Here is a 15,022-nt window from a genome sequence, read left to right as displayed (position 1 = left end):
TTCTCCCTCTCCCACTCCCCCTGCTTGTGTTTCCTCTCTCGCTGTGTCTCCCTCTGTCAAATAAATAAATAAAGTCTTTAAAAAAAATTTTAGCTTTTACAAACTGAACATCATACTTTAAAATGAAAGATAACTATAAACGGGCTTTTCTGGACACAAAGGCCACCTCAATGGGCATCAAAAAACTAACTTATTGGGGGCGCCTGGGTGGCTCAGTTGGTTGAGCGACTGCCTTGGGCTCAGGTTATGAGCCCGGACTTCCAGGATCAAGTCCCGCATCGGGCTCCCAGCACCTTGAGGAGTCTGCTTCTCCCACTGACTTCTCCTCTCTCATGCTCTCTCTCACTCATTCTCTCTCAAATAAATAAATAAAATCTTTAAAAAAAAAAAACAAACAAACAAACAAAAAAAAACAAAAAACTAACTTATTACCAGGGGTGCCTGGCTGGCTCAGTTGGTAGAGCATATGACTCTTGATCTTGGGATTCTTTTTTTTTTTTTTTTTTAAGATTTTATTTATTTATTTGAGAGAGAGACAGTGAGAGAGAACATGAGTGAGGAGAAGGTCAGAGAGAGAAGCAGACTCCCCGCGGAGCTGGGAGCCCGATGTGGGACTCGATCCCAGGACTCCGGGATCATGACCTGAGCCGAAGGCAGTCGTCCAACCAACTGAGCCAACCAGGTGTCCCTGATCTTGGGATTCTTAAGTCTGACCCCCACACTAGGTGTAGAGATTACTTAAAAATAAAATCTTAAAAACAAAAACAAAAACTAACCTATAACCAATCTGCCAAATTTTCAGTTTTACAAGCTGTGTTGTTAGGCAATGTTATTAAAAATAAGTACGATTAAATTACATTAAAAACAAAGATAATAAATAATTTAAATTCATCAGTTCCTGGCTACTTTACTACATTTTCTCATCATCTACGTGCTTGAGGTTATTTTTTCTATGTTATCTCTAAGGTGGAAGTTTTAGTTACATGCTACCTCCTTTCTTCCTAATTCCAGATTCAGTGGCGTCATGTTAGTAGTGTGAAATCAGCCATGTTGGGTGTATCTGCAAATAGGCAAACTTGATCAATCAGGGTTTCCTGGATTAAGAAAAGCCTCAGGGAAACAGTGACCCTATACTTCAGTAAAGGAGCCACACACCAAAGGGGAGAAGACAAATGAAATAGTATACAAGTGCTAAAAGGACTGCAGAGCTCACCTTATATCCTAGGACAGTCCATAAAGACTCACAAAGAATACAAGAGGAGTTCTCAAGACAGTTGAGTATGCGATGTTTGAATAGAACAATGTTCACAGAAACAGTGACATGAAATAGGTAGGAAAAGTAAACTGGGACAAGACTGAAACAGTAAGAGATGGCAGCCTGTAATCGACTGGGACTTACAGCAAATGCCATTCTAAGGGTTTGGGCTGTTACCTACAAGGCAAGGAGGAGCTACTATAGGTGTGAGGGTAGGAGAGAGGACTTTAATATGGCAACAACATATAGGATTCAGTAAAGACAGTGAAACACTTCACTCTTGGAAACTGTGACGCCGACCAAAAAAAAAAAATAACTGCATTACATATAATAACCAAAAGTCTTGAGTCAGGTGTTAAAGAACCAATGAAAACTCAAAGCTCCAAAGAACACAAGCTCTGTGATTCTATGTATATAAAATGCAAGGTCATCTACACTGACAAAAAGCAAATATGTGGTTGCCAGGTGCTAGAGAGATGAACTACAAAGGAGTACAGGGGCTCTTGTGGTTGACAGAAATGTTCTGTTATCTTAAGTGAGCTGGGTGCATAGAACTGTGGAAACTTATCGAACGGTCCACTTTATTTTTTTTTTTATTTTATTTTTTTAAAGATTTTATTTATTTATTTGACAGACAGAGATCACAAGTAGGCAGAGAGGCAGGCAGAGAGAGAGGAGGAAGCAGGCTCCCTGCTGAGCAGAGAGCCCGATGCGGGACTCCATCCCAGGACCCTGAGATCATGACCTGAGCCGAAGGCAGCGGCTTAACCCACTGAGCCACCCAGGCGCCCCTCGAACGGTCCACTTTAAATGGACGAAGCTGGGACGCCTGGGTGGCTCAGTTGGTTGGACGACTGCCTTCGGCTCAGGTCATGATCCTGGAGTCCTGGGATCGAGTCCCGCATCAGGCTCCCAGCTCCATGGGGAGTCTGCTTCTCTCTCTGACCTTCTCCTCGCTCATGCTCTCTCTCACTGTCTCTCTCTCAAATAAATAAATAAAATATTTATAAAAAAAAAAAAAAAAAAAAAAAAAAAAAAATAAATGGACGAAGCTCATCACACTCACATGCATTCCCCTTGAACCTGATAAGAAAAAGAATTACAACTCAACTTAATCAAACATTTGAAGTTATTTAGACATAAATGGAAAAGTTATGCAAATGACAGCAGTTTTCGAAGAGTGGAGCCAAATTGGTTTTCCTCCTTCCATCTGATTAGCTCTCAGTTATCCACAGTCACTGCCAGATACCATGTACAGGTAAAACCTCAGTTCAAAACTTCCCCTCGCCCCGCCCCACGACCATGCTATCCAATCCCTTCCATCCCCTCCTAAGGACCTCCCGGTTGCTCGTTTTCTTCATCTCGATTAAGGGAGTAATATGACCTACCTTGCTGTTATACAAAACACTCCACATACAGCAGGAGCTCAAAATAGTTATTATTTGCCTTAATCATTCTCTACACACTCATGCTCCTTGAAGGCAGAGTTGTCTCATTGAACTTTTCATCTCTCTCAGTGTACCTAGCACACGTTACAACGAACAGTAGGCCCAAAATATGTATTTCTTCAGAGAAATGTCTGCAGCACCTAGAAATTCAGATATGAAGAAAACACCTTGCCACAAGTGAGAATCGGAATCGTCACCATAAAGACACAAACCTTTCGTGCCATTTGAAAAGAATGATCACTTATGACTGAAGGAATTACGAAACAGGTCTAGGAGGGGACACTGAGCTAGGTGAAGTCTGAAGCGGAGAAAGGGAAAGGTGCATATCCACTTCCCCAACTGGTAATTATAAATAGTGTAAAATAAATCCACGAGAAACATCTTCAATGGTGACATGTTAGATTCTTAACAGGGAAATACTACAAAAAGGTCCAAGGCGAGCAAAACCAGGCTCTGCGAGCAGAAGAGGAACCGCCTGGCACACGGTCTAGAAGTTCAAGATGGAGTAAGGAAGGTTTAAGGACAAAATCAGAAGATCTGAATTTCAAGATCCCGGTGCCATTAATACGGGGCAGTAAACCCGAGGGTTCTGAGGGCTGCCACCTGCGTGCGAAGCGGTCTCAAGGACAAGTGTCACTACCGTCCCAACTCTTGAGTCAGGGGTGGTCCAGGGAAAGGCACGGCAGCGCGCTGGGGCCCAGCTGTCCTAGAAGGGTTGCTACAGGCTGAAAGCAGCACAACGGCGGCGGCCTACACCGCCTTCCCGAGCATCCCAAAAGCCAGCGCAGTCCTGAACTGCTAAACCTTGTCGCCGGAACTGATCTGGAGTCGCGGCGATTGCAGGAAACACGAGTTTGCCGCCTTCCCAAGTCTCCGATGTTAAGCAACCCCAACTCCCACAGAGAAAGCGCCCTGCGGTTTCCATTTGCTCTCCCGCCTCCTTCGCAGGAACGGGACGTGAGGAACCGGCTTCCCGCTCCGCCCCTGGCAGGCCCGGGCGCAGCTCGGGGCTAAACCCAGGGGGCGTTCAAAGCGACCTCTGGCCACACGCCCCACAAAGACAAGGAATGATCCGGGCGCCAGACCCACTCAGGCCCTCGCACAGGCGAGCACAGGTCTCTGCCGGGCTCCGCACGGGCGGCGTCAAAGGGAGACCGGGAGCCCCGGGAGACAGTGGGCGGCCAACCTCACCTGCCGCTTGTTCATTCGCCGCACATCGTCCAAAAAGTCTAGAGACAGCATGGCGCGGCCGGCGAGGGGGACACGAGCAGCGGAGAGGGCGCGAAGGGACCAGCGGGCGGAACGGCTGGCGCACCGGCCGGGCTCGCACTGGACGGGACCCCGTGGCGCCCGCACTTCCGCTTCCGGGGCGGGAACCGGCGCTCCCTTCTTCCCTCCCGCCCCCGCCCCGCGCGTCGCTGCGGAGAGCAGACAAAGGGACCCGCGACTCTTCTAATCGGGACTCCCGGCCTGCTCTCGGTGCAGGAGGGCGCTCCCACGCCGAGCCGAGCCTGCGGAGAACCCACCGGACCCCTGTTCCCGCGCTTAGCCCGGGCTCCCCGGGAGGCCGCCCTACGACCTCCGGAAGGCGGGCTCTCGCGCACGCCCGGCCAATCGGGAGCGGGTCTCCGGCGGCCCGGCGGCCGCGGCGGCCCTGGAGTGGCCGGCGGCTCCAGTCGGGCCGCGGGTCTGGGTGTGGCCCTGGGCGTGCGTGGCCAGGTCCTGCCTTCGCCGCCGGGGCTGGTCTCCCGCGCTGCGGGAACTGGCCGCTGAGGTGGCTTCATTAGCCGCTTTACGGGGCAAGGTGGAAGCTAGGAGCGCCTTTCGAAGCACTGCCTGAACCTCCCGGGACTTAGGAGGCTGCTGGGGGAGGAGGGAACAACCGAAGAGGGCTACGGTGTGATGCGACCGCCGAGGTGCGGGGTGTCAGGAAGTCCCTAGCTCCCCCGAACGTGACCTCGCTCAGAGGACCTGCCCTCTCCTTGAACTCTGCCTCCTGCTTTTGCTACCTTGGGCACCTGGATGGGACCCTCCTCTCGCTGTCCCTGACTCTCAGGCTGCTAATATACGCGGCGGACGAAAAGGACCGAAGCTGGTCTCTTACCTGTATTTTTCTATCTTTTTCAAAATACGAATCTCACATTAGGGTGAAGGATCTACTGGGACTTTTTGCACGCTCTTTGCAAATTCTTTACTTCGAAAATTATCTTGGAATAAAAAATTTAAATATTTTGGAGGATGGCTGTAATGAAAATGATAGATGATAAATTTGTGGGAGGAGGGAAGCCTCCTAAGCTGCAGGTGGGAATGTGAACTGAGACAGCCATTTTGGAAAATGGACTGGTAGTTCCTCAAAAGGTTAAATATGGAGTTTTTAATCAAATTTACTACCAGCTCCACTGCTAGTATATATCTAAAAGAATTGAAAACATATGTCCAAGCAAAAACTTGTACATGAATATTCATGACAGTATTCATAAACCAAAACGTACAAATAACCCAGATGTGCTTTAACTCATGAATGGGTAAGCAGAATGTGGTATAGCCATACAATGCAATATTGTCAATAAAAAGAAATCCAGCAATATGGATTGAACCTTGATAACATTAGGCTTAGTGAAAAAAATTCAGTTATAAAAGTCATACTGTATGATTCCAATTACATAAAATGTCTAGAATAGTCAAATTGATAGAATGAAGTGGTTGCCTAGAGAAATGGGGAGTGACTGCTACTGGTTACAGCGCTTGCTTGCTTGCTTTCTTTTTTTTTTCAAGATTTTATTTATTCGAGAGGGGAACCGCAAAGGGAGACTGAAAGGGAGAAGCAGACTGATGTGGGACTCCATCCCAGGACCCTGGTTCATGACCTGAGCCAAAGGCAGATGCTTAACGGACTGAGCCACCCAGGCGCCCCTGGTGTATGAATTATGTCACAGTAAAGCTGTTATGAGAAAGAAAAAAAAAATTGACATCTTGTTCACTGTTAAATTCCCAGTGGCAGGGCGCCTGGGTGGCTCAGTGGGTTAAGCCACTGCCTTCGGCTCGGGTCACGATCTCAGGGTCCTGGGATCGAGTCCCATATCGGGCTCTCTGCTCAGCAGGGAGCCTGCTTCCCTTCCTCTCTCTCTGCCTGCCTCTCTCTCCGTCTACTTGTGATCTCTCTCTGTCAAATAAATAAATAAAATCTTTAAAAAAAAAAAAAAAATTCCCAGTGGCAAACATACAACCTGGCACATATTAGGTACCCAATAAATATTTGTTCAATTTAAAATGTGCGTATGTGTATGTATGTGATGATCTCCAACTGCTGCCTGTAGGCACCCCATACTGAGTAAGTTGAAAGATGAATTCCTGATTTCCCCAAATTAGGAAGGCCTGTGGAAGAAAATAGATTCCATGCGGGCAGGGACCTGGTCCACCCCTTTATCCCTGGCTCTCATAACAGTGCCAAATTCATAGCAAATACTTAATAAGTATTTGTTAACAAATGTTGAATATGGAGTCTAAGCTAAATTCTGGCTAATAGAGTGCTTGGCCTATGCTTGTTAATGTTGAATTCAAATCTAAAGATAAGGCTCTATAGCCATCTAAATGGGTATGAGCCTTGGTCAGTCTTCATATTGTGAAGAAAAGATCCGGAAGAGAAGCACAAAGTTCTGGGGGCTTCAGATGTACCAGGAGTCAGTGTAGTTGGGGATGTTCAAAGAGACCTCAGAAGGGAAAGAACTTCTGATATATGGGTAAAATTGATTTGTTATGTGGGTCAAGTTGGAAGGTGAAAAGGATATACCCACTGGAAGGAACTGTAGAAATAAAGGTATAGGGGCAGGAAACTGGGAAATGTGTTTGGAAAATCCAGTTTGATTTTCCAACTTTGCCTGTAACTAGTTGGGTCTGTAGGTGTTCTTTTGTCACTGAGGAAACCTGAGCGTGCCTAAGACGTCTTGTGTTGGATTTGCACAGTTCGTATTTAGGACCATATTAAGGTACTGCTGCACATCTGAAATCTTACACGTCCATAACCCACTTTCTGAGAGTTACTTCTTTTTTGTTTCTCTGTATGTTTTAAATTAAACAAATAATAGATGAGTACATTCTCATCATAAAAGTTAAAATAAGACAGACAATCCAGTCATTCCACTTCTGGGTACATACCTGAAAGAACTAAAAGCAGGGATTTAGGGGTACTTGGCTGGCTCAGTTGGAAGAGCAGGCAAGTTTTGATCTCAGGGTCATGAGTTCGAGCCCCTGCATTGGGTGTAAACGTTACTTAAATAATTTAAAAAAAAAAAAGGGTCTTGAATAGATATTTACACACCCATGTTCATAGCAGCATTACTTAAATACCCAAAAAGTGGAAGAAACGCAAGTGTCCATGAAGGAAGAAAGAAAGGAAGGAAGGAATAAACAAAATGTGATATAAACACACAACAGAATATTATTCAATCTTAAAAAGAAAGAAGTTTTTCTTTTTCAAAGATTTTTATTTATTTATTTGAGAGGGAGTAAGAGAGAGAGCCCAAGCTGGGGGTAGGGGCAGGGGCAGAGGGAGAAGGAGAAGCAGACTCTCTGCTGAGCAAGAAGCCTGATGCGGGACATGATCCCAGGACCCCGGGATCATGACCCCAGCCAAAGGCAGATGCTTAACCAACTGAGCGACCTAGATGCCCCCGTCATTTTGCTCTTCAGGTTTAGGTTGTGTTGGCTCTGTAGTTTGTCTCAGCTAATGTTCAAATATTAGGGCGTAGTTAATCTAAACTAATGGATTGTTTCACAATATGCATTGTTTACGTGTTCAATGTGAAATTTCATTGTGTTGCATTTTATTTTAAATTTGCAAAAATAGATCAGTAATTCAATTAGTTAGTGGAAAGTTAATTAAATCAGGATGCTGAATGCTTTTAAACTTGGGGGGCAGAGTTGTAAGTGAAACAATGACCAGGAATCCAGTGTAAATAACGATATAGTATGACTGACTATGCTGGGGCGGGCAATCCACAAGCGTGACGAATTATGATGAGCTTCTGAAAAAGAAAAGGGCTATTAAGAAATACGATGAGCCTCTAGGACATATGTTTTATTAAACTGGTAATCTATTTTCCTCTGGTTCCCAGTACCTTAGGTTATGAAACTGACCAAATAGTGGCATAAGGCCAATGAAGTCTTAGTGCCATTTTTTAAGAAAAGCTCAGTGGCCAATCTGATAATCAAAACCAACTTTCTAGAGGAGGAGAAGCCCACAAAACAATGCTTCTCAATAAGACACTGATAACACTTACCCCCAAAGAAAAGAAAAGTGGTCAAAACTATAAAGGCATCCTTTAAAGTTGCACTTTTCAGAGCCAAAACAGTGACAGGTATATTCTTGCCAAGAAGCTTTTAAAGTCAGTCATAACATTAATGATAAACATGCAGAGTAAGAAAGGTAAATAAGCTTTTGGCAAAATTCCTTTATCAAAAGATGATGTTGGGGGAAGAAAGATGCTGTTGGACATTGCATAATATCAATGGCATATAAAGTAGATGAGCACATCGTCTGGACTTGTCTGGGGATGCTGGAGAAAGTCATCCAATCATGCGAGGCCCTGGAAACCTATCTCAGCACATTCCCCTCATTTTCATTGATCTGATGACTTAGTTGCCTATTTCTGCATAAAAAATCACCCCCAAACTTAGCGAATTAACACAACAAACTTTATCTCACAATGTCTATGGGTCAGAAATTTGGGACCATCATAGCTGAGTGGCTTGAGCTCCAAGTTGTCCATGACATTATAGTCAAGCTGTCCAGAGGGGCTGCAGTCTCATCTGAAGGCTTAACTGAAGGATGTGCTTCCAAGCTCCACTCATGGGGCTGTTGGTGGGTCTCAATTATTCTTGGGTTACTGGATAGAAGCCTCAGTTCCTTGTTGGCTGTTGAGGGAGACTCCATGTCTCCCTCAGTTTCATGCCATCTGGGCCTCTGTTTAGGGAAACTTACAACATGGTAGCTAGCTTCCATCAAAGTAAATTATCCAAGAGAGTAAGAACCAGGTAATGAATAAGATTACCAATGCATCCCGTTTTTGCACTGAAATTTCTGCCTCTCAGAGAACCCTTCAATCCCAGGAAAAGCAGGATGGTTGGTGACTCCACCAAGACAAAATTTGCCGGTTTTTTTTTTTTTAAGATTTTATTTATTTATTTGACAGAGATCGCAAGTAGTCAGAGAGGTAGGCAGAGAGAGAGAGGAGGAGGAAGCAGGCTCCCAGCAGAGCAGGGAGCCTGATGCGGGGCTTGACCCCAGGACCCCGGGATCTTGACCTGAGCAGAAGGCAGAAGCTTTAACCCACTGAGCCACTCAGGAGCCCCTGCAGTGTTTTTTTGAGCCTAATCTCTGAAATGACATATCATTATTTCTTCCACATTTTGTTCATTAGAAATGAGTTCTACATTTTGAAGGAAGGCGTTTATCAAAGAATGTGTAGGCATATTTTTAAAACCATCACATATGGAGTCCAGTTTCATGGTGAAAAGAAAATATTACAGAGAAACTAAACTTTCTAACTTACTCCCTACCCAACTTATCTGCTCCCATAAACATTGCTTTCTCCTTTTCTTTCCCTCCATCAGTGAAAGAGGCATCGCTACTCCTGTGTGAAGCTACCCTCTTCCACCTACTCAAAACCATTCTCTCATTCCCGCAATTTCTTCCCATTAACTTTCTCTTTTCCTAGCATCTGATCATGTTCAAATAGATCTTACAAAATTTATATGCTGAGTGTTTTATGGTGGCATAATACACAAACAGTAAAATGTGTAGTGTGTGTATACAGCTCGGTAAATTTCAACAGACAGGCCTACCCATTCATCATCTATATCCTTCTTTAGCTCACTGAATGCTGGTTTCTGCTCCCAACACATGGCTGAAAGCCATAAAATAATCTCTTTAAATCCCGTTAGGTCCATTGGGTCCCCTTTCAGTTTCAGGTCCATTGTCTCCTGCCTCTCTGGCTTGTTGTTCTCAATCTCCAACATGGACTCTTTAGCTTACTACTTATGGAGGAACCCTGCACCACTTCTCACTCTGCAGTGCCTCTGGGTGATTTTTCTCTGTCCTCCCAAATTCAGCTACCTTCTCTATGCATTCACGTCTCCAATATCTATAGCTCTGACCTCCTCCTGGATGTCGACTTTTATATCAACTGCTTCTGGACATCTCCACTTGGATGTCCAACAGACACCTCAAGCTCCCTGTGCCCCAAATGTCACAGATCCCCATCCTCATTACTCCCCACTGAAGAACTGTTCTTTCTCTTATGTTTCAAATCTCTATAAAAGGCACCACCTCGGGGGGCACCTAGGTGGCTCAGTCAGTTAAGCCTCTGCCTTCGGCTCAGGTCATGATCTCAGGGTCCTGGGATCGAGCCCCGCATTAGGCTCCCTGCTCAGTGGGGAGTCTGCTTCTCCCTCTGCCTCTGCCCTCACACACACTTCCCTCCCGGCTCGGCTCATGCTCTCTCTGTCTCTAACAAAAAAAAAAAAAAAAAAAAGACACCACCCAATCACAAAAGTAGTTGTCATCCTTGATTCTTCCTTCTTACTCACTTGTCAAATCCAATTAGTCACCAGGCTTGTTATTCTACTTTCTTAATGTCTCTCTTATTCATCTGCTTTCTCCAACCCCACTGTCACTACCTTGGTTCATGCTACTTATCCTGATTGTTGCAATGAATTCCCAGCCAGTCTTTCAGCCTGTAGTCTTGTTCCCACATCTTGCCTCACTCCAATCTCTTCTCTGAATTGCAACCAGAGTGATTTATACAAACCATCAATGTGATGATGCTACTTCCTTACATAAAACCTTTCAGTAGATCTTCCTGACTTTCAGGATATGGCCAAATTCCTTGGCGTGCTACAAAAGGCATTTTGTGTTCTGGCTGCTGCCTACCACTCATGCTGGTCTTACTCTCCTCCTGTTTGAGAGTATATAGTTCCCTAAATGCTGCCTGTTCTCACTTAAGTGGAAGTTGCTTCCACTGCCTGGAAAGTTCTTCATTTCACTCCAACACTTTTTATTCCTCCTTGCCTTTCAAATTAAGCTCATGCCTTATGTCCTCTGGGAAGCCTCCACTCTACTTCTGTAGACTCACCATCTAATTATGTGTTTGTTGCTCTCACCAGACTGTGAGTTTCCTGGGAGCAAGGGCCTTCTTATTTTTTACCCCCAGAATATTACATGAAATAAACACTTGACAAAAATTGTCAAATGAATGAATGGAGATGTTAAAGCTTGGGAGACTCAGTCCATGCAGAGACAGGTGGATCAAACCAAACTCTAAGGTTAAGGTTATCTTCATTCAGATTACTGGGGATGGTATGTGTGCTGTGTGTGCTCAAGGCTGAAGGAGGATTTTTTGAAGTAAATAGCAGAAGACATAGCCCTAGTCCTTGAAGAATTTTCAATATCATGTGCAGCAGAAAAAAATAAAATAAAATAAAACAGGGGCACCTGGGTGGCTCAGTCAGTTAAGCGTCTGCCTTTGGCTCAGGTCGTGATCCCGGGGTCCTGGGATCGAGCCCCGCCATCGGGCTCCCTGCTCAGTGGAGAGCCTGCTTCCCTCTCTCCCTCTGCCTCTCCCTCTACCCTCCTCTCTCTCTAAAATAAACAAATAAAATGTTTCAAAAATACAAATGAAAATAAAAGCTCTCTTTATGAAAGCAAACAAGTTAAGGGGTAACTCTCAGCCTATACATTCCATAGAAAGTCAAGAGAGGAGGCAGAATTTTGCAGGTACCATCAAAGGACACTCTCATCTGTATCTCAAAGGAGATTTCCAAGGGATCCTGGGCTAGAGTTGGGCCAGTCTAGCAGTGTAAAAGAGGAAGCATACTGTCCAGCACAAACTAGAAATGGGGTGAAGTGTGGGGTGCTTCCTTCCCGGGAGCTTACAGTCTTGAAGAACAGACAGATTGAGCAAGAAATAATTGGGATGAAAAGAATCTGGTAGGAAGGACTAGGACCCAGAGAGATTAATATAAACTGGGTGGATCTGGAAAGGCTTAACGAAGGTTCCCTGCCATTGTTAGAGTGGAAACAGTGTGTCTGGGGAAAATAATTCAGATATTTAGGACAGTTGATTCCAGACTAGACAAAGATATAAAGCTTAAGGCATTACATTTTCCAAATGTGGGACTCTGCCATGCTATTTTCTCTGCTCACTGGGCTGCCAGTCTTCCCAACATATAAGTCTTTTAGACCCCATCCATCACAATGACATGTCTGGTATTTTCTTTCATAGAGAGCCTGCTGGTCTGCCTGAAGAAAGCTGCTGCTGCTGCTTCTTCTTCTTCTTCTTTGTTAAGATTTTATTTATTTATTTATTTATTTGACAGAGAGAGACAAAGCAAGAGAGGAAAAACAAGAGGGGGTGGGGATGGGAGAGGAAGAAGCAGGCTTCCCGCCAAGCAGGAACCTGATGCTGGGCTCAATCCCAGGGTTCTGGGATCATGACCTGAGCTGAAGGCAGCCACTTAACACTTGAGCCCAGGTGCCCAAGGAAGCATCTTCTTATAGAGGTTAAGTCAGACCTACCTGTTTTATTTTATTTTATTTTAAGATTTTATTTATTTATTTGACAGACAGAGGTCACAAGTAGGCAGAGAGGCAGGCAGAGAGAGAGAGAGAGGAGGAAGCAGGCTCCATGCTGAGCAGAGAGCCCGATGTGGGGCTCGATCCCAGGACTCTGGGATCATGACCTGAGCTGAAGGCAGAGGCTTTAACCCACTGAGCCACCCAGGTGCCCCAGCTATCTGGTTTTAAATCACATAACCGCTCACTAGCTGCATGATTTTGGGTCATGAGTTAATGCTCTTTTTTTAAAGTTTATTTTTATTTTCTTAAGTAATCCCTTTACCCAGTGTGGGGCTCAAGTTCACAACCCCAAGGTCACGAGTGGTATGTTTTTCTGACTGAGCCAGGCAGTTGTCCCAGGATAACTCATCTTTTAAAAAAATTGTCATATTTGAAAACACATTTTGTTTTTTTATTTGTTTGTTTGTTTATTTATCTGAGAGAGAGAGAGAGTATGGGAAGAGGTCAGAGGAAGAGAGAATCTCAGACAGACTCTGTGCTGAGTGTGGAGCCCTTTGTGCGGCTTGATCTCACAACCCTGAGATCATGACTTGAGACAAAATCAAGAGTTGGATGCTTAACCCACTGAGCCACCCAGGCACTCCTAAGTTAACTCTTCTTTTATCCTCAGTTTTCTGGGTGTAAAGTGGGACTAGAAGATCATTTTCATCATTTGAACATTAAATAAGATAGCAGATGTTAATAGAGCCGTCGGATGGCAAGTGGACAATGGATGTTAATAATTATTAAGAACAAGAAGTGGGTTCAAACTGATGTCCAAATGCTCAGAAAGTCAATCTGTCATTAGAGCTGAACCCTGGTCAATCACTTTGGTACAAATAAAACATGTCTACCAGCAAAGGCAAAATTGACTCCATTTAAAAACAAAAAACAAAAAACAACTACTGAAAAAACCGTGATCTTACTATTTTCTCCTTGACCTTCCCCATGAAGGAAGTGGTGGGTAGAAGGAGAAGGTTCTTGTACAACCCTGCCAGGAAGGGAAGTGGCCCAGGAATATCAAGGCAAACCAGTGCACAGGCCACCCTGAGAGCTTCATTCTTCCCTGGGGTCACTTCCCAGAAGGACCTATGTGGGTTTGCTGGGAGGACACATCCATCCCAGCCCCCTTTGGGTCAGGTCAGGGGCTAAAGAAATGAGACTCTCCGCCTACCAACCCAATAGCTATGGACATCAGAGAGCCTGGCTTTCATTTTATTTTATTTATCTTTTTTTTTTTTTTTTTTTTTTTTTTTTTTTAAGAGAGCCTGGCTTTTAAAAAATGCAGCAGCTCTGTGTCACATAGGGTGTTAAGAAGAAATCTCATTCCCCCAAATTAAAAGTTTCTTCTGTGCAGAGAGGTTACCAGAGCCACTCAAGTCTTCCTGGGAGGTTTTTGGGGGAGTTCCCTTAAGAAATCCTGGACAGCTGCAGAGGCAGCCTTCTGAGTTGGTATGTGTGTCTATGCAGTGGGGGTGGGGAGACACCAGTTTTCCTGTTTGGACATTCTGCCTTGGCTCAAAAAAGAAAGGGACCATACTGTTGGTTCTATAGGTTCTTAGAGAGGAGATGGGCTGTTGTCAGTGTGGAGGTCCTGCAGGGGAAGGGCCAAGTTTGGGGACAACCTTAGCCTCTCTCCTCTAACTAGGGCTTCTACCTCCTCCCTCACTGATGCATTGTCTTTGGAGCTTTTGCCTTCTGTAGTTAATAATAGGGACACTGAAGGGACTCCATTTTTAGAAAGGCTCTGTCTCTGCTGTTTTTCTGCGAGGCCCCATTTATTCATGTTCTATATTTCACTTTGCATCTGAATAAACCAAAGAAACTATGTTCCCACTCCAAAGGGGGGATGCAAGAAAGTTCATCGTTTTCTGAGTTTGGTCCTCAGCCCCCAAACGCCTGATCACATCTAAAAAGTACTGGATCCCAAACGTTCCAGGACGTTAGGTTTGAACAAACCCCATCTGATGCCGGCATTGACACCTCTTACCCTCTACGAGTTATGAAATAACACATGTTGTTCACCTGAAACTTGCCTTCGATCAGACCCTACCCTGGATTCCTGAAGGAACACGTACCCTGAACCGCTTTCCAATACTACCTCCTGAACCCAAGCACCGAAGAGGCTCCCTCTCCTTTCCTGACTCAGCCAGGCACTTTATCTGTTACACTTTGTCCCTTACTCTATTCGGTAAATTCTGTTCTCCCTTCCTCCTGGCTTGTGTTTGATTTCTATCCTGCACATAGCCAGAGACCCTCTTGGCTGGTCTGGGTCCTCAGATCTGGCCTGCCTACATCAACCCAATGGTTTCAAGGACCCTTTGGGAATCTGTTGAGGCACTGAATCACCACTGGAAATGTGGTTTGTGTAAATCTGGATTGAATATAATGTTCTCTTAATGTAACCACATTCAAAAATACAATCATTAGCAATCATTTATATATGCACTCAAGTAATAAAAGAACATTTACCTAAAGGCTGCTACGGAGCCTGTCTTCAAGGTGCTGGAGCAGAAGCGCTGCATGATTTGGCCACTCCCTCCTTCATCAGTCTGATCTGACATTCGATGCTAATCCCTCCTCCTGCCATGCCGGCATCTGTAAACACTTGCAGCCCCAAGATATGGCAGAGGGGTTAATGAAGCGAGCTCTGCAGCCAGACCATTCTACCCCTTCCAAACTGTGTGATTCTAGACAAGTCACTTT

The 15,022-nt window shown here is 44.9% G+C and overlaps 1 protein-coding gene across 3 annotated transcripts in view; it reads right to left on the bottom strand.

Annotated features, from left to right (window-relative positions):
- SEC11A (SEC11 homolog A, signal peptidase complex subunit) overlaps positions 1 to 4,231 on the bottom strand; it is a 42,135-nt gene extending 37,904 nt beyond the window's left edge. For 2 of the 3 annotated variants that reach the window (XM_059179938.1, XM_059179937.1), the window contains exon 1: positions 3,895 to 4,099. In XM_059179938.1, coding sequence (XP_059035921.1) covers positions 3,895 to 3,945 — 51 coding nt within the window. In that variant the 5' untranslated portion in view covers positions 3,946 to 4,099. Of the gene's footprint in view, positions 1 to 3,894 lie in introns of all 3 variants that reach the window. The other variant, XM_059179936.1, reaches the window with a different exon arrangement.
- Positions 4,232 to 15,022: the final 10,791 nt, after the last annotated feature.

Source organism: Mustela lutreola, chromosome 7 (genome assembly GCF_030435805.1).
Source record: "Mustela lutreola isolate mMusLut2 chromosome 7, mMusLut2.pri, whole genome shotgun sequence".
Classification (NCBI taxonomy): Eukaryota; Metazoa; Chordata; class Mammalia; order Carnivora; family Mustelidae; genus Mustela; species Mustela lutreola.
Note: the sequence above shows the minus strand (reverse complement) of the source record. Positions and strands in the feature narration are given on the sequence as shown.